Source organism: Colletes latitarsis, chromosome 14 (assembly GCF_051014445.1).
Source record: "Colletes latitarsis isolate SP2378_abdomen chromosome 14, iyColLati1, whole genome shotgun sequence".
Classification (NCBI taxonomy): domain Eukaryota; kingdom Metazoa; phylum Arthropoda; class Insecta; order Hymenoptera; family Colletidae; genus Colletes; species Colletes latitarsis.
The window spans coordinates 19,611,286-19,634,107 of NC_135147.1; the positions used below are offsets into that span (position 1 = coordinate 19,611,286).

The 22,822-nt window shown below is 40.2% G+C and overlaps 1 protein-coding gene across 3 annotated transcripts in view; it reads left to right on the forward strand.

Annotated features, from left to right (window-relative positions):
- The window catches only part of LOC143349794 (uncharacterized), a 98,631-nt gene extending 77,766 nt beyond the window's left edge, over positions 1-20,865 (forward strand). For 2 of the 3 annotated variants that reach the window (XM_076781325.1, XM_076781324.1), the window contains 14 exons: positions 858-1,288; positions 4,332-4,541; positions 6,100-6,228; positions 8,870-8,995; positions 9,423-9,782; positions 9,910-10,002; positions 10,410-10,856; positions 11,232-11,785; positions 12,155-12,350; positions 12,465-12,626; positions 12,690-12,926; positions 13,401-13,590; positions 13,747-14,427; positions 16,851-20,865. In XM_076781325.1, the coding sequence (XP_076637440.1) occupies positions 908-1,288; positions 4,332-4,541; positions 6,100-6,228; positions 8,870-8,995; positions 9,423-9,782; positions 9,910-10,002; positions 10,410-10,856; positions 11,232-11,785; positions 12,155-12,350; positions 12,465-12,626; positions 12,690-12,926; positions 13,401-13,590; positions 13,747-14,427; positions 16,851-17,074 (3,990 nt within the window). In that variant the 5' untranslated portion in view covers positions 858-907 and the 3' untranslated portion in view covers positions 17,075-20,865. The remainder of the gene's footprint in view (positions 1-857; positions 1,289-4,331; positions 4,542-6,099; positions 6,229-8,869; positions 8,996-9,422; positions 9,783-9,909; positions 10,003-10,409; positions 10,857-11,231; positions 11,786-12,154; positions 12,351-12,464; positions 12,627-12,689; positions 12,927-13,400; positions 13,591-13,746; positions 14,428-16,850) is intronic. The other variant, XM_076781326.1, reaches the window with a different exon arrangement.
- Positions 20,866-22,822: the final 1,957 nt, after the last annotated feature.

The following is a 22,822-nucleotide window of genomic DNA, read 5'->3' on the forward strand; positions in this document are numbered from 1 at the left end:
TGATGAGAAACCGGTGACTTACGACGAAAGAACTAGGCGAAGAATTATGGTCGAACTGCCTCGATTGATTCCCAGACCGTTTTGGCGTCTCTTCCACCGACAACGAGACGATTCGAATAATTTAATAGCCGCGTATTAAAAATGAACATCGAAGATTTCGGTATTCGAATGTTATTCCAAATTTAAATTCGCGTATTAGATATCGAACCGAGATATTCGACAGGTTGTTCGACACGATGTTTCGTTGCTCGCTTATTAATATTATATTGTTACGTCTGATTATTTCGGACGCCGCATTTCCTGTGTTGGACACGAACGAGTTTATATCTGATCTAACGACACGTGACAGTATTTAATGAGTAATCAAACGCGGTATGCGTCGCTGTTAGTAACCGTACGTGATCGTATGCATCATACCAGACTGTTGTTATCATTACTATTTTTACACCGACGTACCAAGTCGATGAACGGTATCGAACTCCAGTCGATTCTCGTCGTTTCAATTTCCCGACACGCGAACGAACATGTGTCATCTCGTACATTTTTTCCAAATCGAAACACCGATTTCCATATTAAATCTGAAATGATCCACATTTAAGGAGTCAATGAATCCGTTGGAAGTATTAAAAATCAAGTTTCTCATTTAATTTTAATACGAAGAATCGAACGCTATAATCACGAGAAAATTAATCAATGGGACTACCCTAACTCTTATAATATTCTCCACTTAACAGAAGAACTTTACAATGACTTCTTATTTGACTGAAGGTTACAGTAAAAAGAATTGAGTTTCTCCCGTCAATTGCATCACGACAGTATTAGAGTGAATCTAACACGCGTGAACTGTTTGTTTCCAGGCTGGTCAGCATGATATGATAGCAGCGACCCAAGCAATCTCCCCTGAAAGATGAAGAATCCTTACCTGCTCGCGTGCTTCCTGCTGCTGCCTCTGGTGCTGGGGCTGACCCTGCAGGAGGACGATCTGGTGTTCGACGACATCGGCGAAGACAGCTCCAGCTCCAGCACCGCAGCCACCGTGAACAGTCGTCGTTTCGACCTGGCGTTCGACGATGTTGGCGAAGACGGCGCCAGCACCGCGGCCACCGCGATCAATCGTCGATTCAACGACCTGAGAACGAGCTGGCGTGACCATAAACGGCCGTACGACACCGACAAGCACCAGGTCGAGAGGCTGTGGGGCGTGCCCCACGTCGTGGTCCCGGTCGGCCACGTACTCAAGCTGAGGATCCCCCAGCAACCTTTCACCGAACCCGCGGATTATTATCAGGTGAAAAGACTTCACTCGATATCGTCCACTTCTAGACGTCCCATAATGGAGAAGCACGATCGAGTTTGGGTCAAAATTATAGAACTTTCAACAGAAATCAAAGTAGTCAAAGAAAAGTATCGAAAGAATTAAGGTTTGATCAAGTTTGAGCTTTGTATGATACTTTCGAAACACGGTGAATCATTACAAACTACATCAAACTTTTCCTTAGAAGATTGTCGTTGGATAGGAATCAAAGTAACCAAAGAAAACTATCAGAAGAACTAACGTTTGTTCAAGTTTGGACCTTGTTTGGTCGTGGCTTGCTTCTTCACATGTTATGATGCGTTAAAAAATGTTGGATCATTAAAAATTACATCAAACATTTCCTCAGAAGTTTGTCGTTGAATAGGATTCAAAGTAACCAAAGAAAACTATTAGAAGAACTAAGGTTTGATCAAGTTTGAACCTTGTATGATGCTTTAAAAAAATGTTGGACCATTATGAACTATATTAAACATTTCCTCAGAAGTTTGTCGTTGAATATAAATCATATAGTAACCAAACAAAATCGTCAGAAGAACTAACATTTGATCAAGTTTGAGCCTTGCTCGTTCATAGCTTACTTGAAAGGTTCCATCGAGATCATTGGAAACTACATTAAATGTTTCCTCAAACGTTTGTCATTCAAAACTCAATACATCTGTCAAATCTTAGACAAGAGAAACAGTTTGATCCAATTACTAGAATTGCCCTACATGATGGCGATGAGTCCCAATGGATAAACACAGAGACAAGCATTTAATATAAATGCAAATTATCGGTAATGTGAATCTACATAGTGACCTCACGATAGCAATCTTGCGTCGTATTATCTTCTCCAATTAATACACAGTGCTAGTTATCTATTCTGAGAAATGCAAATTGCAACAACAAGCCTTGAAACTGTTCCCTCGGTCATCCCCGCCTCTCGACTCGAATCTTGCAAACTTCTTCAACTACTTCATCGTAGTACACAAAAGAATCAACGAGATATACCCTGCACTGTAGATAATTCAGCTTGTTATTTCCGTTGAGTTTATATACCACTGTTCGCCCCTAACGCTACTGGAAATCAGCCTTAAAAATTACCGAAGAATTGCTGTAGAACTCTTCGATGCGGCAGAAGTTGTTCGTAAAGTTGTACACTCCGTTGGTGGAAAGTCAAAAATCGAGGAAAAGAATAAGTTCTTGTTAAGGGCGTCTATTTCGGTAGGAAAGAAGCACAGCGAGATGCTTTGTTTAACCGAGTGGCTGGGACAACAAGTAGTTCAATGCACCCTAATTTGTCGGACGCCGAACGGCAGGAAGGGGCGAGAAGATTCCAGAGTTCCGTTTCGAGCGAATTCTGGACCGTCGCCAGATTTCGTACCTTGATCCTTCTCGGTGAACGTTGCAGGACGTACGTACTGTCTTTCATTTGCCTCCTTTTGTCGGCGGTGCCAACATCGCCCCGAGAGTCTATATTCGTGATTCAATTTGTCTTGGGCGCCACCGCAGTATAACCGGAAATCCGTTTGACTTTTACACGTTCCGTCCTGCATTTTATCCCGGGAAACTTGGGCTACGTGTCTCGGGGGACAATGGAGGAAAGAAACCTGTAGTAAAAACGAATGCAAAATCAGTCATTTTTCGCCCGTTTTATGGTCCCGGCCATTTTTGAACTAAATCGAGACACCTGGTCTCGTAGAAAATTTTTAAACCGGGCTGAAAATCGATTTTATGAAATTGGAGAAGCTCGAAAATATGAATTTTTATGTTAGTCGAATAACTTGAGGGATGGAATTTTTTTGGAGAGGGAGAGGGGAAAATTAATCTTTTGTTTTTGAAACTTCAAGTGAAATTCGACAACTGGTTGAGTTTAGAATAAGAAATGTATGACCAGTCGTATTCGATAACTTGATAAACCAATAAGAGTCGTACTGATCCCACTCTGTCGAGTTTAACTTGTGGAATCGATCAGAAAGAAGCCAGAGAAACAACCATTATCGACTATACATACTGTAACCGCAACAAACGACTGGTAATTAGATTATAGTACATTAGAATGTTTATCGCAATCGCTTTATCATGATACAGTAGAATTCATAAACTCTGTTCATCCAAGTGGATCACAATATCATGCATAGAAAGACATATTCAGAATACTAGATTATAGTAAATTATTGGAAGTCACAAATTATATTAATTTACAAAACTGAGTAGCTGATACATCACAAGTAAATCATAATACTAATTTATTATAATTGAGTAAGTGTTACAAATCCATTCTTTTTGAAGAATGTAAATTATTAGTGGATTACAACATTTAATTAACAATCACAATCGACATGAATCATGAATAATATTTCCTAATAAAACGATACTTTTATATCACGAGTAAATGACAAATGTAAGATATAAAAGAGTACGAAATGCATCTCGAAAGGATCACAAAACAAATATTGACCACAATTGTACATTCATAATATAACATCCTAGATTCCTAATATGTTAATGAAACGATGTATACGCTACTGTTAGATCACGAATAAATGACGAGCTGTGTAAGATATGAAGGTTCACAAAATGGATTATAAAAGTATCCTGAAACAAGTATCAATCACAATTCTATATTCACAATATAACATCCTAGATTTCTAGTATGTTCATAAAACGATGGGTAGGTTACGTTTAGATCACGAGTAAACGACAAACTTTGTGAGACATAAAGTATCACAAAATGGATCTCGAAAATATCACAAAAAAGTATTACTCACAATTCTATATTCACAATATAACATCCTTGATTATTAACACAATCATGGAACGATTTACACGCCATGTTTAGATAACGAATAAACGACAAACTTTACAAGATATAAATGATCACAAAATGGGTCCTGATAGTATCATAAATGAAATATCAATCAGAATTCTACATCCACAATATAACATCCTAGATTCCTAATATGTTGACGAAGACAAGGATGGATATATTGTTAAATTAATTTTGTCTGTTGTGATTTGTGATGTTAAAAAATAGCTGGTGGACTCGAATGGAAAGCAGCTGACGCGATGGCTGTACTGGGACGACGCGGCGTCGACCCTGATGGGCGTGCCGTCGAAAAAGGACGTGGGTAGTCATCGGTTGAGCATCAAGGCCATCGGAATGCACGGGGAGACCGTGAAGGACCTGTTCGTCGTACAGGTCGTTCCCGAGAAGCACGAGGAACTGAAGCACAGGGATGGAAAGGTGAGGTCCTTATCTCTGGCCCGAGCCGAGATATCGCCGCGAGTTTGTCGTTAGCGGTGAAAACATTCCGTTGGCAACGGTTCAAGTGTTTCCTGAACGAACAACAGGTACCTCCAACTTGGCTATCCAAGGATTAATTGCACGGATCGATAACCTGTTGTTGAATCCAGTACTTTCTCGTGAGACGACTAGTCAGAAACCTCTGGAAACTTTTCAAAAACACCATTAACCCCTTGACTCGAAGACTAAAAGATCCAAACAAAAAATGAATCGATAATTTTTTAAAATTCGTAATATTATTTATATCTGAAGATTAAAAATTGAACGACGGTTTTTTTAAATCTGATAGATATTAATTCCTTCGTATTTTTGCATCGAGAGAAAAATTGATCTAAATTGTAAAAAAAATCCATAAAAATTCCTCCCATTGTTAGGGATCCAGAAACTCGTGATGTAACGAATCAGGAATTCCACCTACTTTTTTTTATTTATTTTCTAGAGCAGAGTGATTCATCGATCGCGAGGAGCGACGATCTCTCGCGAGGTCCAGCTCGCTCGATCGTTACTAAATTCGGTTAGCTAGCTGTTAACGAAGCGATAAATCAATTAGCTCGTTAATCGGTCTCGTTGGTACGCCGGGCAACAAGCGTGCACGGGGTTTGACTCTCGCGCGCGATCGCGCGTTGATCATTTTAATCGGGCACGAGCCGATTTTCGGAAGCTCGATAATTAATTGGCCCCAATAACGCGCTCGTTAAATCGTTTGACGGAATAATCTCGTTTATCGAGTCACTCTTTTACCGCGTTCCACGGCTTGTCGGAGTTAATTGAATCGCGACGGATAATCGACGCAACGCGGACGCCATTTTTTGGGGGCGTCTGATTCCGGTTCGTTAAACAATTAAATAGGCTCGTTCAATTTTATAATGATACGCACACAAATTGGGTGAGTAACTTGTGTACTCCAAAAGTATCCAGAAAAAAGCATTTCATATAAAAGTTTTGAGTAGAACTTGTTCAGATGGTTTTCCTTTTAAAATTGCAAATATCTGCAACAAAAATTGTTTCAACACATGGATGACAGGATCTGTCACTAAAAAGCGAACAAAATTAATTCTCAATTTCGAATGTTACATAAAATAAAGTAGAATATTGTTGGTTTTGTAGTTTCCAATCGTTTGAAAGCACAGTCGAAACGTTAGGATTGAAACGATTTAACAAATACAAACGGTTCCCCGAGTTTCAGAATTGAATTAATTGGGAAAAACGAAGAGGGGCGAAGGGGTGGGCGAGAAGCGGGAAAAGAGGGTTTATTCGACTGGCGTGCAAGCGTATCGTGAGACACAAAGCCGTTAACAAAGCGCGCCGCGTGCAGCATGCCGCATTTAAATCTCGTGAAGGAATTAGTCTCGTAGACGCCGTTGATTGACGCCAATTGATAGTTGCGCGGTATGCGTCAGCCTATCTCGCTGCACGGCCTTAATTCTATGGCGTTTCACACACTGACACCGTCCGATGGCCAAACCGACCGACTGAAATAGGACGCTCCTGATTTTAGACCCACTGCAACAAAGGGGAGGATCAGACGCTCTTGACGTTGTTTCTGGACACGAGGTTCGACAACCTCTCGCCGTTGGACCGAGTCAATACCATCGATAATCTCGCTGGATTCTTGGGACTTCACGTGGTAAAGTATCCTCGAACGATCTTCTTTCCAACCCTCTCAGTCGCTCCAGCCTCGCTGACTCTAAAGATTTTTACCTCCCACCATTTAAAATGCGCTCCCTTGCCCCAGAAAATGGACAATCTAAAGAATTTCCCCTTTTTTAAATTGGTATTGTTGAAAATATCCATTGCATGCATGTATTTTCAATGAAAATTTGTATCCATTGGTGCAGTTCTTTCCCTTGCAAAGGTCGATTATTGCACCCTTTTTTTCGAGCCTCAAGCTCAGTTAGCAGAAAACAGTCAAGCTAGGAACAGTATTTTCGTTTTGTAAAACTACATTAATTGAATACATACTTAGGTCGAAACTTTGTCGTATTTATTTAGCAAATAAATATTCAACAGGTTTATCTACCAACGCATTACATGAATTTAATAATAAACGAGGTATTAATAATATCCCTGTGATCCAGTAGCCAGTAACAATTACAAACACCGACAAAAATCGTATTCTTCGTGAAAAATGCAGAACACACGGCGCAATTTAAATTTGCCTAATAAAATTTGTTTCTATTTCCGTAGAACGCTATAAAGAGTCGTTCCGTGGAAACAAATGTCAAGTTGCTTGATTCTGTAAAGTTTAATGGTTCGTCGTAGCCCGCTATGCGATATCAAAATGCAAAAAACCAAACGACGTCCGCTAATAATAATAGCCGTTGCTTGTTTTTAATTTCCGCTCGATGGAATGTTCGCGCGGAGGAAACCCTCGCGCGTGAATGACTCACGGAGAAAAGGATGTCGAGAATAACGCGTTTCCTTCTCCCCGGCGCTGCGATTAAATTAATTAAGAATTCCCTCGGTCCCGGTGAAAGAAAGAAAAAAAAAGAAGGAAGACCGTTCTCAAAGGCGTCCAATTTATGCCCGCTGTAACGAAAAGGAGCCTCCACGCTGGGATACTTTTTAAGTTGAAAATTTTCCGCATTATGTCGGAGCTCGCGATGCATCTTCTGTGTCGGGGCGCGCAGCAGCGGCCTCTTTGGCGTCGTAAAGTTCTTCCTTCTCGTAAAGAAGCCCACGCGCGCCTTGCCCGGGGAGAACTTTATCAAATATTCTTCGTTCGAGTCGGCACCACTTTGCGCGCGCGCGCCTGCACGCGAAATTAGGCCGCCTCCGCGAGCCTCTTTAGAGCAATCTCTCGTATTTCGCCAATTAAACTTCTCGGTTCACAGTTATTAACGATTCGAAACGGAACGCGAACGTTTGCCTCGCGTCATTCCGCTACCTCCATCGTCTTGTGTCCCAGGACATTTTTGAAGCTTCGACTCAATTTTCAATATCATCATTTTTCTAAATTTTTATACACCACACGAACTAAACTTCGCGTCATTCCACTCCCTCCATCGTCTTGTGTCCCAGGACATTTTTAAAGCTTCGATTTAATTTTCAATATCATAATTTTTCTAAATTTTTATACACAACACGAACTAAACTTCGCGTCATTCCACTCCCTCCATCGTCTAATGTCCCAGGACATTTTTAAAGCTTCGATTTAATTTTTCTAAATTTTTATACACAACACGAGCTAAAAACAGTAAAAAAAAAGAAAAATAACGGATGAAATTTAGCATTTGTAATTTAAAAGTTATTTATTATTTGACAAATACAGCAGCTGCCAAATGGTCGCCCTGAAATTTTGAACGTAATATTTTGTATATTTCTAGAGCTAGTTCTATCTCGCGGAAAAGTTTTTTGCCCTTTGTATGAAAAAAATGAGGGAAGTAAAAGCTAAGTGGTGCAACGAGGTCTACCTTTCTTTGACCGTGCTTTTCGTAAGTGCATTGATGCACCTCCAGGCTTCGCGTGCAGTATTTTTTAAAAAAGGAACCGTGTTTTCTTATTAGGTATACACATTCTGCAACTAGGAAAAGACGTTGAAGAAATTAGTACTTCATAAAATATTCTTAATTTCTTGTTAATTTTTATTAAACTATCAGGGTAAATTATTTGGTATTTTTTAACGAATAAAATAAGATGTAAATCCATCACTATATGGATTGTATATTTTTCATAACCATTTCTCGTAAAAATTATTTAATTTTAACTGTATTTCATAATATTGGGAAACTCGTGAACAAATCTCGCGTTGATAAACTATTTTTACCAATTGTCGGAAACAAAGCTTCATACCGCGATCACGATTCAAATTGCATTCCCGGAAAATTCATTCCATCCGGATAATTAATTCGGTTACGATGATTTAATTTTCACCATCGAGTTGATGGAATTACATTCTGCGGAATCGCTGTAAATTTTTTTTCCTATCCCGTTCGCTAAATTTCTCTCGCCAGTGTAATCGAAAATCTGTTCCAGAGCGATACAATTAACGGTATATTATACAGTATAATAGATCCCAATCAAATTGAGTTTTTATTACAATGTAGTTTCTGGTATAGTTTACGATGTCGTGAAAATTACATATAAAATATTATTACCGTATGAAGTTATTTACAGTACGGTTTCTGAAATTTGATACACGATCCAAAGTTATATCCCTGTAGGATTAGGGTTAATCGAAGTCAGTGAAGAACCAGAATTTCCTCGTATACTATTCATAAAACCCGCCACTTCGGCCATTGATCCATTTTCGTCGATTTGAATTTCAGAGCGCGTTTTCCATGCACCCTCAAAGCGCCAAAGAAAACTTGAACATGGACAGCTCGGTGATCCTCAGCGGACCTGGAAACGCGAAACATCGTAAAGAGAAACACCTCACCGCGGTACAGTGGCAGGTGAATCTTCTGAATTATTCGAACCCTTAGGATACTCTAATTGATACCACAGGTGCGGTGGACGCCTATAGACGTTCCACAGATACGATTAACAAACGGAACACAAAGATTTCCGCACGAAGGGGGGATGCAATAACCATTCAAGCCCAAGAATTCCTTATTTATTATATTTTAACGTAACTACCATTCGCAAACGTAGAAAAAAACTTGTCATTGTCGATGAAAAAGGTTATTTTAAATAACCGTATTTTATTTAAAATATAATATTTGCAATTTGTCCATATAGTTTGATATTTTCACGGACTTTCTATCCACGTATAATCGTTTTAGTACTGTTTTTATAAATTTGGGTAAACCTATGATATATGCCAGAAATTTCTGAAGGGCGCGAATGGTGACAAATTTGGTATTTATAAATTCGTAACAGGTCGGTTGCGACGATCATTTGTGGAGACATCAGACGGATTTGGTGAAGCGATTGCGAGATCAAGCGAGGGATGGAACACTGGCCGAGGTTATGCAACATCCGGTCTTGCTGTGGCGCGTGAAGACAGATATGAGCCCCTTGTCGAGGAATCGCAGGGACGTTGGTTCCGGAAACTTCGAATACGAAGAATACGACGAGGATTATAACGACGAGTACGATGATGACGAGAAGGACAGCGAAGATGACGAAGACTCGCAGGTGCAGCCAACGTTTATGCCAGAGACGAACTCTCCCAGGGAAAGCCTAGGATCGGAACATCCTCACAGGCACCATCACGGAGAAGAGTCTATCAATTGGAATGTAAGTTTAGAAGTTCCCATACTTTATTGCAAATATGGCAAAAACATTTCTTTTGCAGGCAATGGCGAACCATGCTTTCTATAAACTACTTATCATTTTCGTAAAAAATATATTTACTTGTTTCCAGACGGAGGGGATCGAGGATCTGATTCCAATGGTGAACCAGACGAACGTATCGGAGAACGCTGTTAACAGAACGACCACGGACACGTCCTCCAGCGTAAGTATCGGGCCTGTAATCGTCCAATCGTGTGATGTCAGATCACCGACTTCGTGTTCCGATTGGAAATACCGTACAGCTATAAACAGGCTTTCGTTGAGATTCTTATTTCTGTCTTTCATTCGCATACGCAAATCGCTTGAAGGGAGTCATTGCGCTTAAAATACTTAGTGTAGCTGTGGGTACTGCGTGTTTAATGCCGGCCTATGCCAATCCCGCGCCGTTTTAGACGGTATCGATCGATGTATAGAAAGCGCCCGTACGCCAAACATACATTTTCAAAGGAAACGAAAGCCCGAGAGACCGACGAGCTCCATCGCTGTACATCTTCTACTTCGCTCTACCCTTCATAATGTAACTAACCAAGTTTCTCGTGCCGTACAACGCATCTACTAACGATTTCGCAGACAACAACCACTGAACTTACATCACCACCATCAACCACCCCAACAACAACCACCGTCATGACGATTACCTCAACAACAACCTCGACAACCACCACCCAACAACCACCGTCAACGGCCACTGGTACCACCACCACTAGCACAACAACGACCACCACAATAGCCGATACAACAACAACAACTAGCGTACCGACCACCATTGCACCGACGACAGAACCATCGCGGCCAGAGACCACCGAGGAGTGGATGGAGAACACCAAACACTTGGAGAACGAATCTATAAACGTCTCGTCCGCCATTATTCCAGAAACCACCACCACTACCACCACCACCACCATCCTCCCTTCGGTAATCGTTCCTCATTCTAGCACAGTTGGAACGCCCACGACCGTCGTCGAGAGGACGGAGACGGACGTCAACGGTGGTACCGTGAATACCACCACGGAGGAGGTAATGCTTCAGTGCTTCGTGCTTCTCATTTGTATTATAGTCCATGCTGCGCATATAGTCGATTCCACGAGTCTCTCGCTTTGCCAACGGATAGGTCGTTACGAACCCGAAACCATCTTCGTTTGTAAACTAACAATTAACGCTAGCTTCTACGAGTATCTGCACCAAACATCGACAAACTAGCATCTGACCAACTGGATGTCGGTTTGAAAAATCTGTGAGTTAGTTTACGAACGGATCAAAAATGTTCATTTGTCGCTCGCGAATTAATTTTCCCCCAAAAACCCAGTTCCCTTGCGTCACGATCACAGACCCACCGAGATCTCGTTTGACCGATTATTTCTCAGTGGTAAGACGTCTTCTTTCTGCCTTCAGCCAACGGAACAGTCATCAGTGCCCATGATGAATCAGACCACTACTACTCAATTACCCGTCACAACACTCTCACACAACACGACAACTTTCGTGCCTACGATTACCAGTACACAGGCAACAACACTTGTGAAGAACATCACCACAACACCCATGACAACGACCACACAAATGCGAACACTACCACCTACCACATCCACCACCGACACGTACATTGGCATGACTCCAACCATCGTCAACACAACAACCAGCACCACCATCAGTATGACCGTCAGCACTCCGACAACGACCAACGCGACCGTCGAACCACCCAAAGTAAACACGGTGACCGTGGAGTACAAGCTTCAAAACTTCCCGCCGAGACAGGACAGAAGATTGAAGAAGATACCGGTGACCGCTGGAAAACCGTTGAGCTACGTCATACCATCCAACACGTTCAGCGACCTCGAGGATGGGGACACCAGGAGTCTGAGGCTGAACTTGTACTTGCAAGGAGCGCCTCTAAAGAGCACCCATTGGCTTCAATTCAATCAGAACACGCAGGAAGTTTATGGACTGTAAGTTCCCTTTGACGTTTGGAAGTTTGGAAGCTGTTTCGCTAAATTAGTTAATTTGATTTAGTTGCTTGATTGAGGAGTAATGCAATAACAGAAAAATAGCTACTTCCTGAACCTCTCCAGGACCAAAATAAACAAAAATGCAAGTTGATATCCATCAAGTTTCTAACAATACTGCTATGTGACATCATTGGAAAATTTATCTATAAACATATTCAAAATAACTTGAATACTAGACGTACATATATGAGTCAGTATCCAGTACCTCGAAGAGATTAAACAAACATGCAGAGACACAGACGTTCGCTTTATAGCATCAAATCTCCCAGTATAGAGTGACTAGGTTCTAACTTGTTGTTCTTTCAACAGCCCATTGGAGAACGACATATCAACCTGGACGTACGAATTGGTCGCCGCTGATAGCGAAGGCTTGAACGTGACCGATAGGCTGGACATTCACGTGCAACAGCACAAACTCAGTCGCAGCGTGAATCACGAGTTTAGTATTTACCTGAGGATCGAGAAACGTACAGATTTTCCCACCGACGTGGACTGGGAATTGAAGGTACGTGTTCATCCTTTTCTTTAAATCTGCGATTTGACCCTTTGGGATGCTCTTTTTGACTGTACCTGATGATTAAGTATCTTAATAGCGTTTGAGATGAATTATTTATCGCAGGTGATTCGAAGTATAGCCGAAGTGTACGGAGACAGCGATACCAGACACATTACCGTTCGATCGGTAGACATCGATCGCGAGCAAGCTATTTTCACTTGGACCAACGACAGCCTGCCGAGGAGCAGCGAGTGTCCCAAGGAATATATCGACAACCTGTTGAACGTAAGTATCTCTATGCTCCTGGGAACATTGGTTTTTCCGACGATCTAACCGGGAAATGTTTAGGTGCTGATCGACAGGAACGGTGATCCTAGCGCTGCGTTAAGGAGCGTTCTTCAACCCGAGATCAGGGTGAAGCGAGTGATCTACCAGGGTATTGGACAGTGCGAAGACATAGGTCGTCCAGAACCGCCTAAAGTTTTCACTCAGGAGCCTAAGTCCAACTTCCCACCAGTGCCGAGGAATCAAGTGGACATGGTCAACGCTACCGTTGGACTGCTTCTCGTGTTCAAAGTGCCGGAGGTATGTTCACAAAAGAAATAAACATTTAGAGATCGAGAAACATCAGCTCCTCATCAATATTTTATGAAATGAACAGTGAAATTCTCAAAAGAATGGTGCATAATCTAGATATAATTGCACTTTTATACAGAGTGTTCGGCCACCTCTGGGAAAAATTTTAATGGGAAATTCTATTCTTCAATTTGTTGATTGAAGCTTCGTTAAAAAGTTATTAACGTTTAAAGTTCCACTTGTTGCTCGTAGATTGCCGTTCTACAGACGGAACATTAAACGTAAATAACTTTTTTATTTTTGGTTTTCGTTTTATTTTGGTCTCTAGAATCTCCCATTAAAATTTTTACCAGGAGTTAGGTTTAGGCTAAATTTAATTTTTATCTCCTTCCAAGAAGTTATTGGCTCGTATGTTCACCAGAGTTTTCACATTACAAACTGTAAAGATAAGGAAGTATCCTGACTGTTGTACGCTCGTTTTAGGATACTTTCTACGATGCTGAAGACGGTTCTGCACGAAACATGCGAATGTCTCTTTTGACTATCGACCGTACGCCTATCCCAGCCCACGAGTGGTTACAGTTCGATAGCAAGAACCAAGAGTTCTATGGCGTCCCTATGCGCAGTGATGTAGGACGCAAGGAGTACCAACTGGTTGTCACCGATAAAGACGGTAATTTTTCAAAATTAAGGATTCGTAATTAGCACTGGAACTTCTCTGTATTCGTAATATTCACAAGTTAAATTAATTTGGAAATCTCTAGAGATGTACTTTAGAGATGTACCCAGTTATGTGGGACTCCAAACAAATGCAATTTCGTTGTTGCAGACGCAAGTGCCACGGACGGCCTAGTCGTAGTCGTTCATCCTGCGCCCCTCGTGCACCATACGGTCGAGTTCTCGATGACCTTGGACATCCCATACGAGTCCTTTGCACACTCCGCCCTGCAGAAGCGTAACTTTATCGAGAAGTTGCGCGATCTCTACCAAGACAGAGACACCTCCGCCATATCGTTGCACAGTATATCTAACGGTAGCACGGTGATCACGTGGCACAATAGAACCCTTCCCACGTCGTACTGCGCGCACGAGGAGGTGACCAGACTACGAGCAGTCCTGGTGAACGATAACGATCGTCGATCGGTGACGGACGAGGTCCTGGACATCATGGGCCAGAAGTTCCCCGTCAAACAGATCACGGTGGTTCCGATGGGCATCTGCGTGGGCGAAGTTCCACCCCACGTTCACTCGCCGGACAACAATGTTCCACCCGTGGACGATTCCACCTCGGTCGGGGCATTCCACGACGACTATCTGATCACGTTCGTTCTGCCCGCTATAATCATAGCCGCGATGCTCATTCTGGCGGGCATAATCGCCTGCGTGCTCTACAGACGAAGACGTAGCGGGAAAATGAGCGTCAGCGAGCAAGACGACGAGAGACAGAGCTTCCGCAGTAAAGGGATACCGGTGATCTTCCAGGACGAACTGGATGAGAAGCCAGACCCAGGTAAATCATTCTTCATTTGTGTTGATTTTTAACGATTGGGTTGGTCGGAAAGCAATTTCGTTTTTCTTCTTCGTGAAGAGGAGCAATTTTCTTATGATATATAAATATTTTATTGATTTATATACTGGCCATTTTGATTCAACATCTTGAGCCATTTTTTTGGTAATAGCATGATTCCACGCTCATACAATTTCTGGTGATAATTTATAAAAATCTGATCCAAGTGATTTTTAACATTGTCACTTGAAGTAAATTTGTAGATAGTTTGGTGCAAAACTTTAAACGCGTTTTTCTCAAAACCACATATTTTGAACTGGGCGGCTCAATAACTCAATCAATTTTCATCGGATTTACTTAAAATTTTGTATGGAGGTTCGAATACTATTCTCTTCATTCAGAATAATTAGTTTCGACGTGATATTAACAATAAACCTTCCGGCACTTCCTGTACACCCATTCCTACCATGACCGGTCAAACGACCAGTCTTTTTTTTTCTCTTTTACGAGGCAACGTACTTCTAATTTTTGCACTATATGTATAGAAAGTTGTGTTTTGATGTTTATTCGTAAGATATCCTTCTCTTTTATGTCAAACAATTTTTCAATTTTCATCGGATAGGAGATAAAACGCCCTTGAAAACGAATTTTATTCCAAGTCGATACCGTAGTTGGTTCTAGAGAAAACAATTATTTAAGAAAAAGTACTGGCTAGTAATTACGCAAATATCCTGTATATAAATTTAAATTAATTTTCAATTAAATAAACAATTTATGGTCCAGTTTTATCGTACACTAGTCGTACGATCAGTAGGAATTGCTGAAACTTCTTTGAGTATGTAGCGTCAAAGTAAATGTTAAAATAAACATAGAAGACAACGTAAATAATAATAGTTGATATGGTCATTGGATAGAGGATGAAAAGCCCTTTAAAATGAGCGTTTGTGAGAGTCGATAGCTTTATTAGTTCCAGAGATATAGCGATTTTAGTTTCAAGTCGATGCGGTGGTTACTTTCGGAGATACGTCGCAAAGCGAATGAACTTCTACTACAGCCTTGTCAAGGTCGTTGACCGCACGTGCTCGTAGTAAATAGTAAACGTGACGTCACTCAGTCACTCGGTCAGTGGGTCAACGTGCGAGAAGGAGGTCCGACGCGACGCGTTAGACGAAGACAGCGATAGTCGAATTAAGAAAAATTACCTTTTACATAAATTACGATATCTCGAAAACGGAAAGTCGGATCAACAAAAACCAAAAACCATTTTAAAGGGGAGGCTTTGCCGCTTCTAACAACGCCTCAATAATTAATAAAACACTAATGGTTTCGGAACTGCACGTATCTAAAGTTTTATGATTTTTAATACGCTTAATAGGCCTTTCTAAGGCATCGGGCGAGATCGTATTCGAATTAAAAAAATTACCCTTTACATAAATTACGATATCTCGAAAACGGAAAGGCGGATCGACAAAAACCAAAAACCATTTTAAAGGGGAGGCCTTGCCGCTTCTAACAATGCCTCAATAATTAATAAAACACTAATAGTTTCGGAACTGCACGCTTCTAAATTTTAACTATTTTAATACGCTGTTGTAAGACTGTTCTAAGACAGTGGAAACTGAAAATTCTCTCCTTGCTATACATATACAGGTAATCTTCCTATAACACGGTAGATAAGTTCCCAGAAAATGCCGTGTTGTGTGAAACCGTGTTATATGAGACCCCCCAAAAAGTAAAAAATATTATTTTAATTTAACGTAACGTTAATTTAATAAATTATAATTTGTTTATTTTTTTTCATGTAAAGACACTATAGTTCATTATTCCTTCGTGTCATTATTTTAAGGTAATTTAGTTTTTAAATATGTTAAGCAAAAATCATGTTATCCAGTACTGTAGAAGTATAGTGTTGTACAAAGGTTATCGTAATTTTCTTATCCTGTTAAAGCGAAACCGTGTTATAAGATGCCGTGTTGTAGGAGGGCTACCTGTATTTCCTATTTACATCGAAAGCTAACCAGAGTTTGATACCAAATTTTGTCCAGTTCAAATATAAAGCATTCAAATGTGCTCGTAATTAGAATAATTATAAAAAATTATACTCTACGAAATGTATATGAACCACGCAATGTCTCGTAATCGATTAAAGTGTAATTTTAAAATGTATGTTTACACTAAATGCCCTGTAAATTCTGTATGAGTTATCAAATGTGTTTGTAATTTTACATATGCATTCTCGAGACTCCTACGTAACTTTACTTACAATCTTATTTTGAAAACTTGAACCCAATGTGTGCATTCTATTTGTTAACGATGTAGATTGGAAGCGTTCGAATAATTTCGTGAGCTACTGTATAATTCTCATTCGCTTGTTGATCTTCCAAAAGCGTACAAATTAAAATTCTCCTTCCTTCTGCCTGTTACAGGTAACAAGTCGCCGGTCATTTTGAAGGAAGAGAAACCACCCTTACCACCCCCCGAATATCAGAAAACCGAGGACGGAGCGGACGTGCCGATGTTGCCAAAGGAGAATTCAGAGGAACCGTACCAGCCGCCGCCGCCATTTGCCACGAACCGTGACACAAATCGTCAAAATCGTCCCAAACCTACTCCAACGTACAGGAAACCCCCTCCTTACGTACCCCCCTAACAAAATACGGTCCATTCGCCCACGCGCAAATATATGCTAGCGATGCTCGGAGACTCCCCAATACACACGCAAAACCAAAACAATTATCAGAAGAAACCTCAGCTCGCCGTTGACCTCGACGGCTGTGGATCTCTGAACGTATACAGCAATCTCTAAGGCTTTCGTTCGTCCGGTATGATCGGTACATCGTAGATGAAAAGATATTCACGTTGAGAAAAAAAAAAAAAAAAAATCGCGCGCCGCACTTTTTACTTATTTTTTACGATAACCACGTGTTAAACAACGCTCGTTCGTCGCCGTTGAGTCGCGGTAATACGTAATTTAAGAGAGATCCAGTCGACGAGATTCTCGATATTTCATTTTTATTGTGTTTTCTTTTTTTTTTCTTTTTTATATATATATATATATATAGTTTTTGTTTAAATCGATGTACTCTATCGACCGTCTGTATTTCACGGGAAATTTTTCTAGGGAATATGGGATACAAATCACGCGTTGCCTTTCGTAACGAATTCAAACTGTAGAAGAGAGGGAAGGATTCACTGCTCCGACCTGGTTCAGCGGATTTTAGGTTTTAGGTTTACCGGTAGAACCGAACACACATCGATCGTTACGGCGAAGTATTTGATTCGATGTGGGCAGACTCGGGGACAGCAACGATACTCGTAAAATATTTCAGTAATCAGTGCCATTTTTGTAAGCAATAAGGGTATCCTGCTGCGAGGGCGAACCACGCGTAGAACGGTTCTACGACTTGACGCAGTTTACTGTTAAACGGTCTCAAAGTATCAAGGACTATCGACTTAACGAATCTTCTTATCGTACAACGTACCTACAACGTGTAAAACACTGCCAGATGATTAAAAAGAAAAGAAAGAGAGAAAAATTGGAGAAGCAACCGTAACTCGTCGTCGGACGGAGGCAGCTTCTCGCCATTTGTGCAACAATTTTTTTTTTTTATGTACCGTCTAAACGAGGAGAAACATGGATAAACGAATAATTCGATCGAGATCGGGCCCGTCCGACGATCGGTTATCGATTCGAGGAATTAATGTTAGAAAGAACTGAGAATTTTTTTAAAAAACTTAATCGAATATATCTGTTCGTGCGATGCCATTGCAAAGTGACAGCAAAATGCTTCCATTGGCACTGTAGGCCATGCAGAATAAAAAAAAAGAAAAGGAAAACTAATGATAATATATATATATACAAATATATATAAATATGTATATTACCTAATTGTCGTTCGATAGACAGTCTGCAGTCACTTAGGTCAATGTTGTTCAAATGCTGCCAGATCCATGTCATAGCATTTACGTTTTCTTCATTTATTTTTCGTTTTACTGCATACCGTGACATTTGTACAGAGGAAGCTTTCTGTTCGTTTTTTACGCACAATCCGACGTTTCGTTTGATCATTTAGCAACGCCTTCTGACTATTGTCTGTGAAATGTTGCGTTCGACTATCGTTTTACGATGAAAAAAAGCCTTTTACGAATTTTTAAGGTGTATCACAAAACATATTTTAAAATCCTGTCTGAAACGTTGAAGACGAAAGCTATTTAATTTAAACGTTACATAGTTACCAAGCCAAAAGATACTTATTTAAAAAAAAAAAATGAAAAATGGGGGAAAAAGATGAACAAAAGGAGGGGTGGATAAGGTAATAAGAACCCGTTTAATAATGTATACAAAAAGCGTGACCCGTACCCTTTGCGCAGGGCGCATATATACACGTTTTATAAATGATTTTGTATAATCTCTCCAACTGCTCTGTTGCAAGATTTTTACGTAATTTGAAGAAGTGCGTTTTCTGGGTACGATACGGGTATGTGCGCCGTTTCTTCAATACCTCGATGGTTTCCTGATATTTTTTAAAAGGGAAATGCGAGACAAAAGAAAGAATTAAAAAAAAAAAAAAAAAAAAAAAAAAGAAATATCTTTCGCCCGCCTCGAATTTGAAGGGTCCGTTCACATCCGCGTTCGCGAAGACGGTCGACGAATCCGCAAATTTGGGGTCACTCCTATAAACTCGTGTGAATGATGATGATGATGATGCTAATTGTGTATGTAGAATGATAAACGGACGTTTCGTATGCAAGCTAAATTACGATATAATATATTACTATTAATTCACGTCTTTATAATGTAGAAGATTTAAGTATATTTACGCGACAAATCCTTTCTCATCGCGTCTTGTTTATCGCAGCGTGAACTCAACGAAAGACACTTGATCCATGAAACGAAAGCGTTACGTTGATCTGTAATAAATACAGAATGGGTTGTAATTCGAGGTGAAACCGTACAGACAGCGATTCTATCTTCGTAACTGCGAAATAAATATTTGTTCGTGGCGAGCTCTAGGGAAAATCAAGCTTAAAAATTCATATTAAAAAGTTTCCGTCTTCGAATATCTTATCTCTCTGTCACTCACAATTTCCGTTCCTCTCTGTACAAACTAACAGTTGCGTCGTTTGACAATAATACAGCGGGTTATTTTACTTTATTTGTTCGTTCGAGCACATAGCAATTTGTGGTTTTATCGACATTTTTAATCCCTCGTCGCTTCTTGGCTACGCCCACTACATTTTATTCGAACAATAAATGATCGATAAAACCAACGTGCAGCTATTTATTCTGTCGAATATTTTTTATCTGGATAATACTCTTGCACACTAACTATCGTAATGGGGGAGCATTTTCAATCAGGATTTTCTCGAGAACGAAGCATCGTAGAAAAAACTATCACCAAAACGTTTTCGATTAATTTTCCCGCGAGGAATCGTTCCATCTTTGTTTGCGCCTCGAATTACGCCTCACTTCCGTGTACTCGACTTGTAGCGATACCTCGGAATATTTTCTATTTTTGTATAACGTTTTAGCGTACCCCCCTCCACAAGGAAATTGAAGGGTCACGGGTCATGGGGGTGGCCGCGTCCGAGCTCCAACTAACGTCGGTACCTTTTTTTATACGAAAAGCTCGAGTCGCGGGCAACCCCCGACGCCACGCGACGACTACGAAAATTGGGGCATCCCTTTGTACCCTGGTCTAAGCGCTGCGATAAACAAGGACACATCATATCATGCTTCTAATCATATCATCGCTCTAACGCGTAATTCTCGACCGCTGCAATTGTGTTACTGTGACAAAACGAACAAAACGAAAAAAAGAAACAGAATAACGACAATTATGTATGATAAACGTGTACGATATTTAATAAGACGGGGGACGCAAAACGTGTAAAGACGGGAAGTCGAAGGGCGGCGAGAGGCGAACAAAAAAATGGTGTCTTTTCGAGGCGAAGGGGAGGCGGGAACTTTCGTTTGACCCGTGAGAGTTGTTCGAAAGTATTTTGTACAAAAGAGAAGAAGATAAAAAGGGAGAAAGAAAGAGAGAACGAACGACTAGATAGAATGGAAGAGAACGTTCAAGCCGATTCCCGATGAAAGCAAACGAAAATGTTCCACGCGTAGGGGGGGGGGAGAGATACGATTGCGGCGTCGCGCATAGGAATTTCTTGTACACACAACGCTATACATAAGAATACATATTGACTGGGATTTTCGAATTATTTTTGTCCGCTGTAGCGCTTCGACGAGATCGGATGAAAGGAGTTGCTCGTTCGACTCGACCGAAAATGGACGCCTCGGTTGCGATCATCCTCGAGTGGTAACATCGATTACGAACGAAGGAATATTGAAGTAATAACACACGTATACAGATATCTCTGACAAGTACTACATATTAAACATGTGTAAAGTTAAGGAGTTAATAAAGTCATTTTAGGATATCCGGCGTTCGTTTTCACGCGCGAATAGAACGCATCGTGTGGTTTTGCAAGAAGTTTCTTTTTCGATTTTATTGGGCGTCGATTCTCATTTTATCCCAAATCGTGCATCTTTGTTATAGTGATGCTAGAGTCGGGTCAGTAACGTCGCCATCTTTATATTTTCTCTCTTAATAAGAATATCTTTAGAAAGTGTAAACAATGTAAAATAATATCGTTAAGACATACTATTGCTTTAAAACCACAATTGATATATATTGAGGACAGGATTAAATCAGTAAATCTGAGTTATAGAGGGTTGCTTTAATGTTTAGGTCACACTAGGCTATCAATATTATTTTGACCCCCAATTTGCTTCACTTCTTATCTTCTAACACGTTGATGAACATTATCTAGGCTTGATGCACCGGTCACCAGTGACCACCATGACAGTCAACGTGGTAATGGATCCATTAGAAACCTATTAAGTCCTTTAAGAACATGTGAAAAAATCATTTAAGGTGACTAGTCTGACACTTTATACCCAAGTCTAATATCACATTGAATTATCAACACTTTGTTTTGGATTTTCAATTTTCTTCATTCGTTTCTGTTTTAGATACTATCAGAGCCAAAATCTTATCCCTATCAAGTATTCAAGATAATTTTTAGCAACTGTATATCCTTAAAATGAAACACAATGTTATTTTTACGTTTTACAGATTTATGATCTGAGAAGTCTAATGTCCACAAGCGATTAATTTTTTTTAAAGTCTTCATTAGACTCTGCCAATGTTCCCGTTCGATAGCAATTAATCGAAGAATACAATGTCCCTGTTGAAATTAAAGTTTTAGCGTCATTGGAACTCGCAGACGACGCGCCACGAGTGTTTCTTCCCTTTTGTAGACCAGTTGGAACAAGGTACGTACACGTGCGCGTTTCGTGATGAAAAAGTTTGCATCTGGCGTTGCAGTCGGGGCGATCGTTTACGTAAACAATTGACAATGACTTAACGAGGATTAATTAGATTGGACCTGGTAAAGAATTCTCGCGATAGATCGTTACCGTGGCCTCGCTTTTGACATTGACGCCACACGTCTACGTGTGTTTTCGCAAGCGTGTGTTATTCTTTGACACTAAATGGATTCTGTAGATCCATTTTAAGATCGAACACGCCGCACTCGAGCGAGAAAATGGATACCGGTTCTTCGTATACGTTAACGATCGACCCATCAAAACGCAATAAAATCGAGAAAACGGTTATGCGGTTACGTCGCTGGAAATAATCGATTGCAACATCGATAGACGAGATTCAAAGTCAGCGGCGCACTCAGAAAACGATCAAGGAAGATACAACTAAAAATTTACTATTTACTTTATTCGTGAAGACAGGGAAAAGATTCAATATTAACACAAGAAATCAAACATAGACAACAATACATTTTTAATTCTCATCTTCACTTTTTAAATTCAATATTTGATAAGAAAATATTCGAAAAGAAAAAATTCAACGTGAAAATTTTAAGATCTATTATTGAACATGGTAGAGAAAGTGTTCTTATCTTGTTACGTATAAATAAATTTTCATAATTACAAAATAGATAGTTGCACCAACTACCCAAGGAGTGTTACTTGTTTACTATGTTCTGTTTAAATTTTGCAAATTTAATTCTTTAATTAGTAATGAAAAATATAAGGCAAATGGAGAACAAATAATTCAACTTCCTCGAAGTGGACATAAAAACTCAGTCAGGCGTTTGACTTAGGTGCAATCAAAATGAAAGAAACTCTCAGAGTTAATGTTTTTTCTTCAGTTTTACGGATTTATGACCCACCAAGTTTAGTTATCACTTGCAGTTAAAATCTTTTGAAAGTCATCGGTGACGCGACCAAAATATGATTCAACTCTTGTCGGAATTCCCATTTGAAGATAATTTATTGAAGAATACAAGTGACCATATTTCTTATCGTAGAATATAA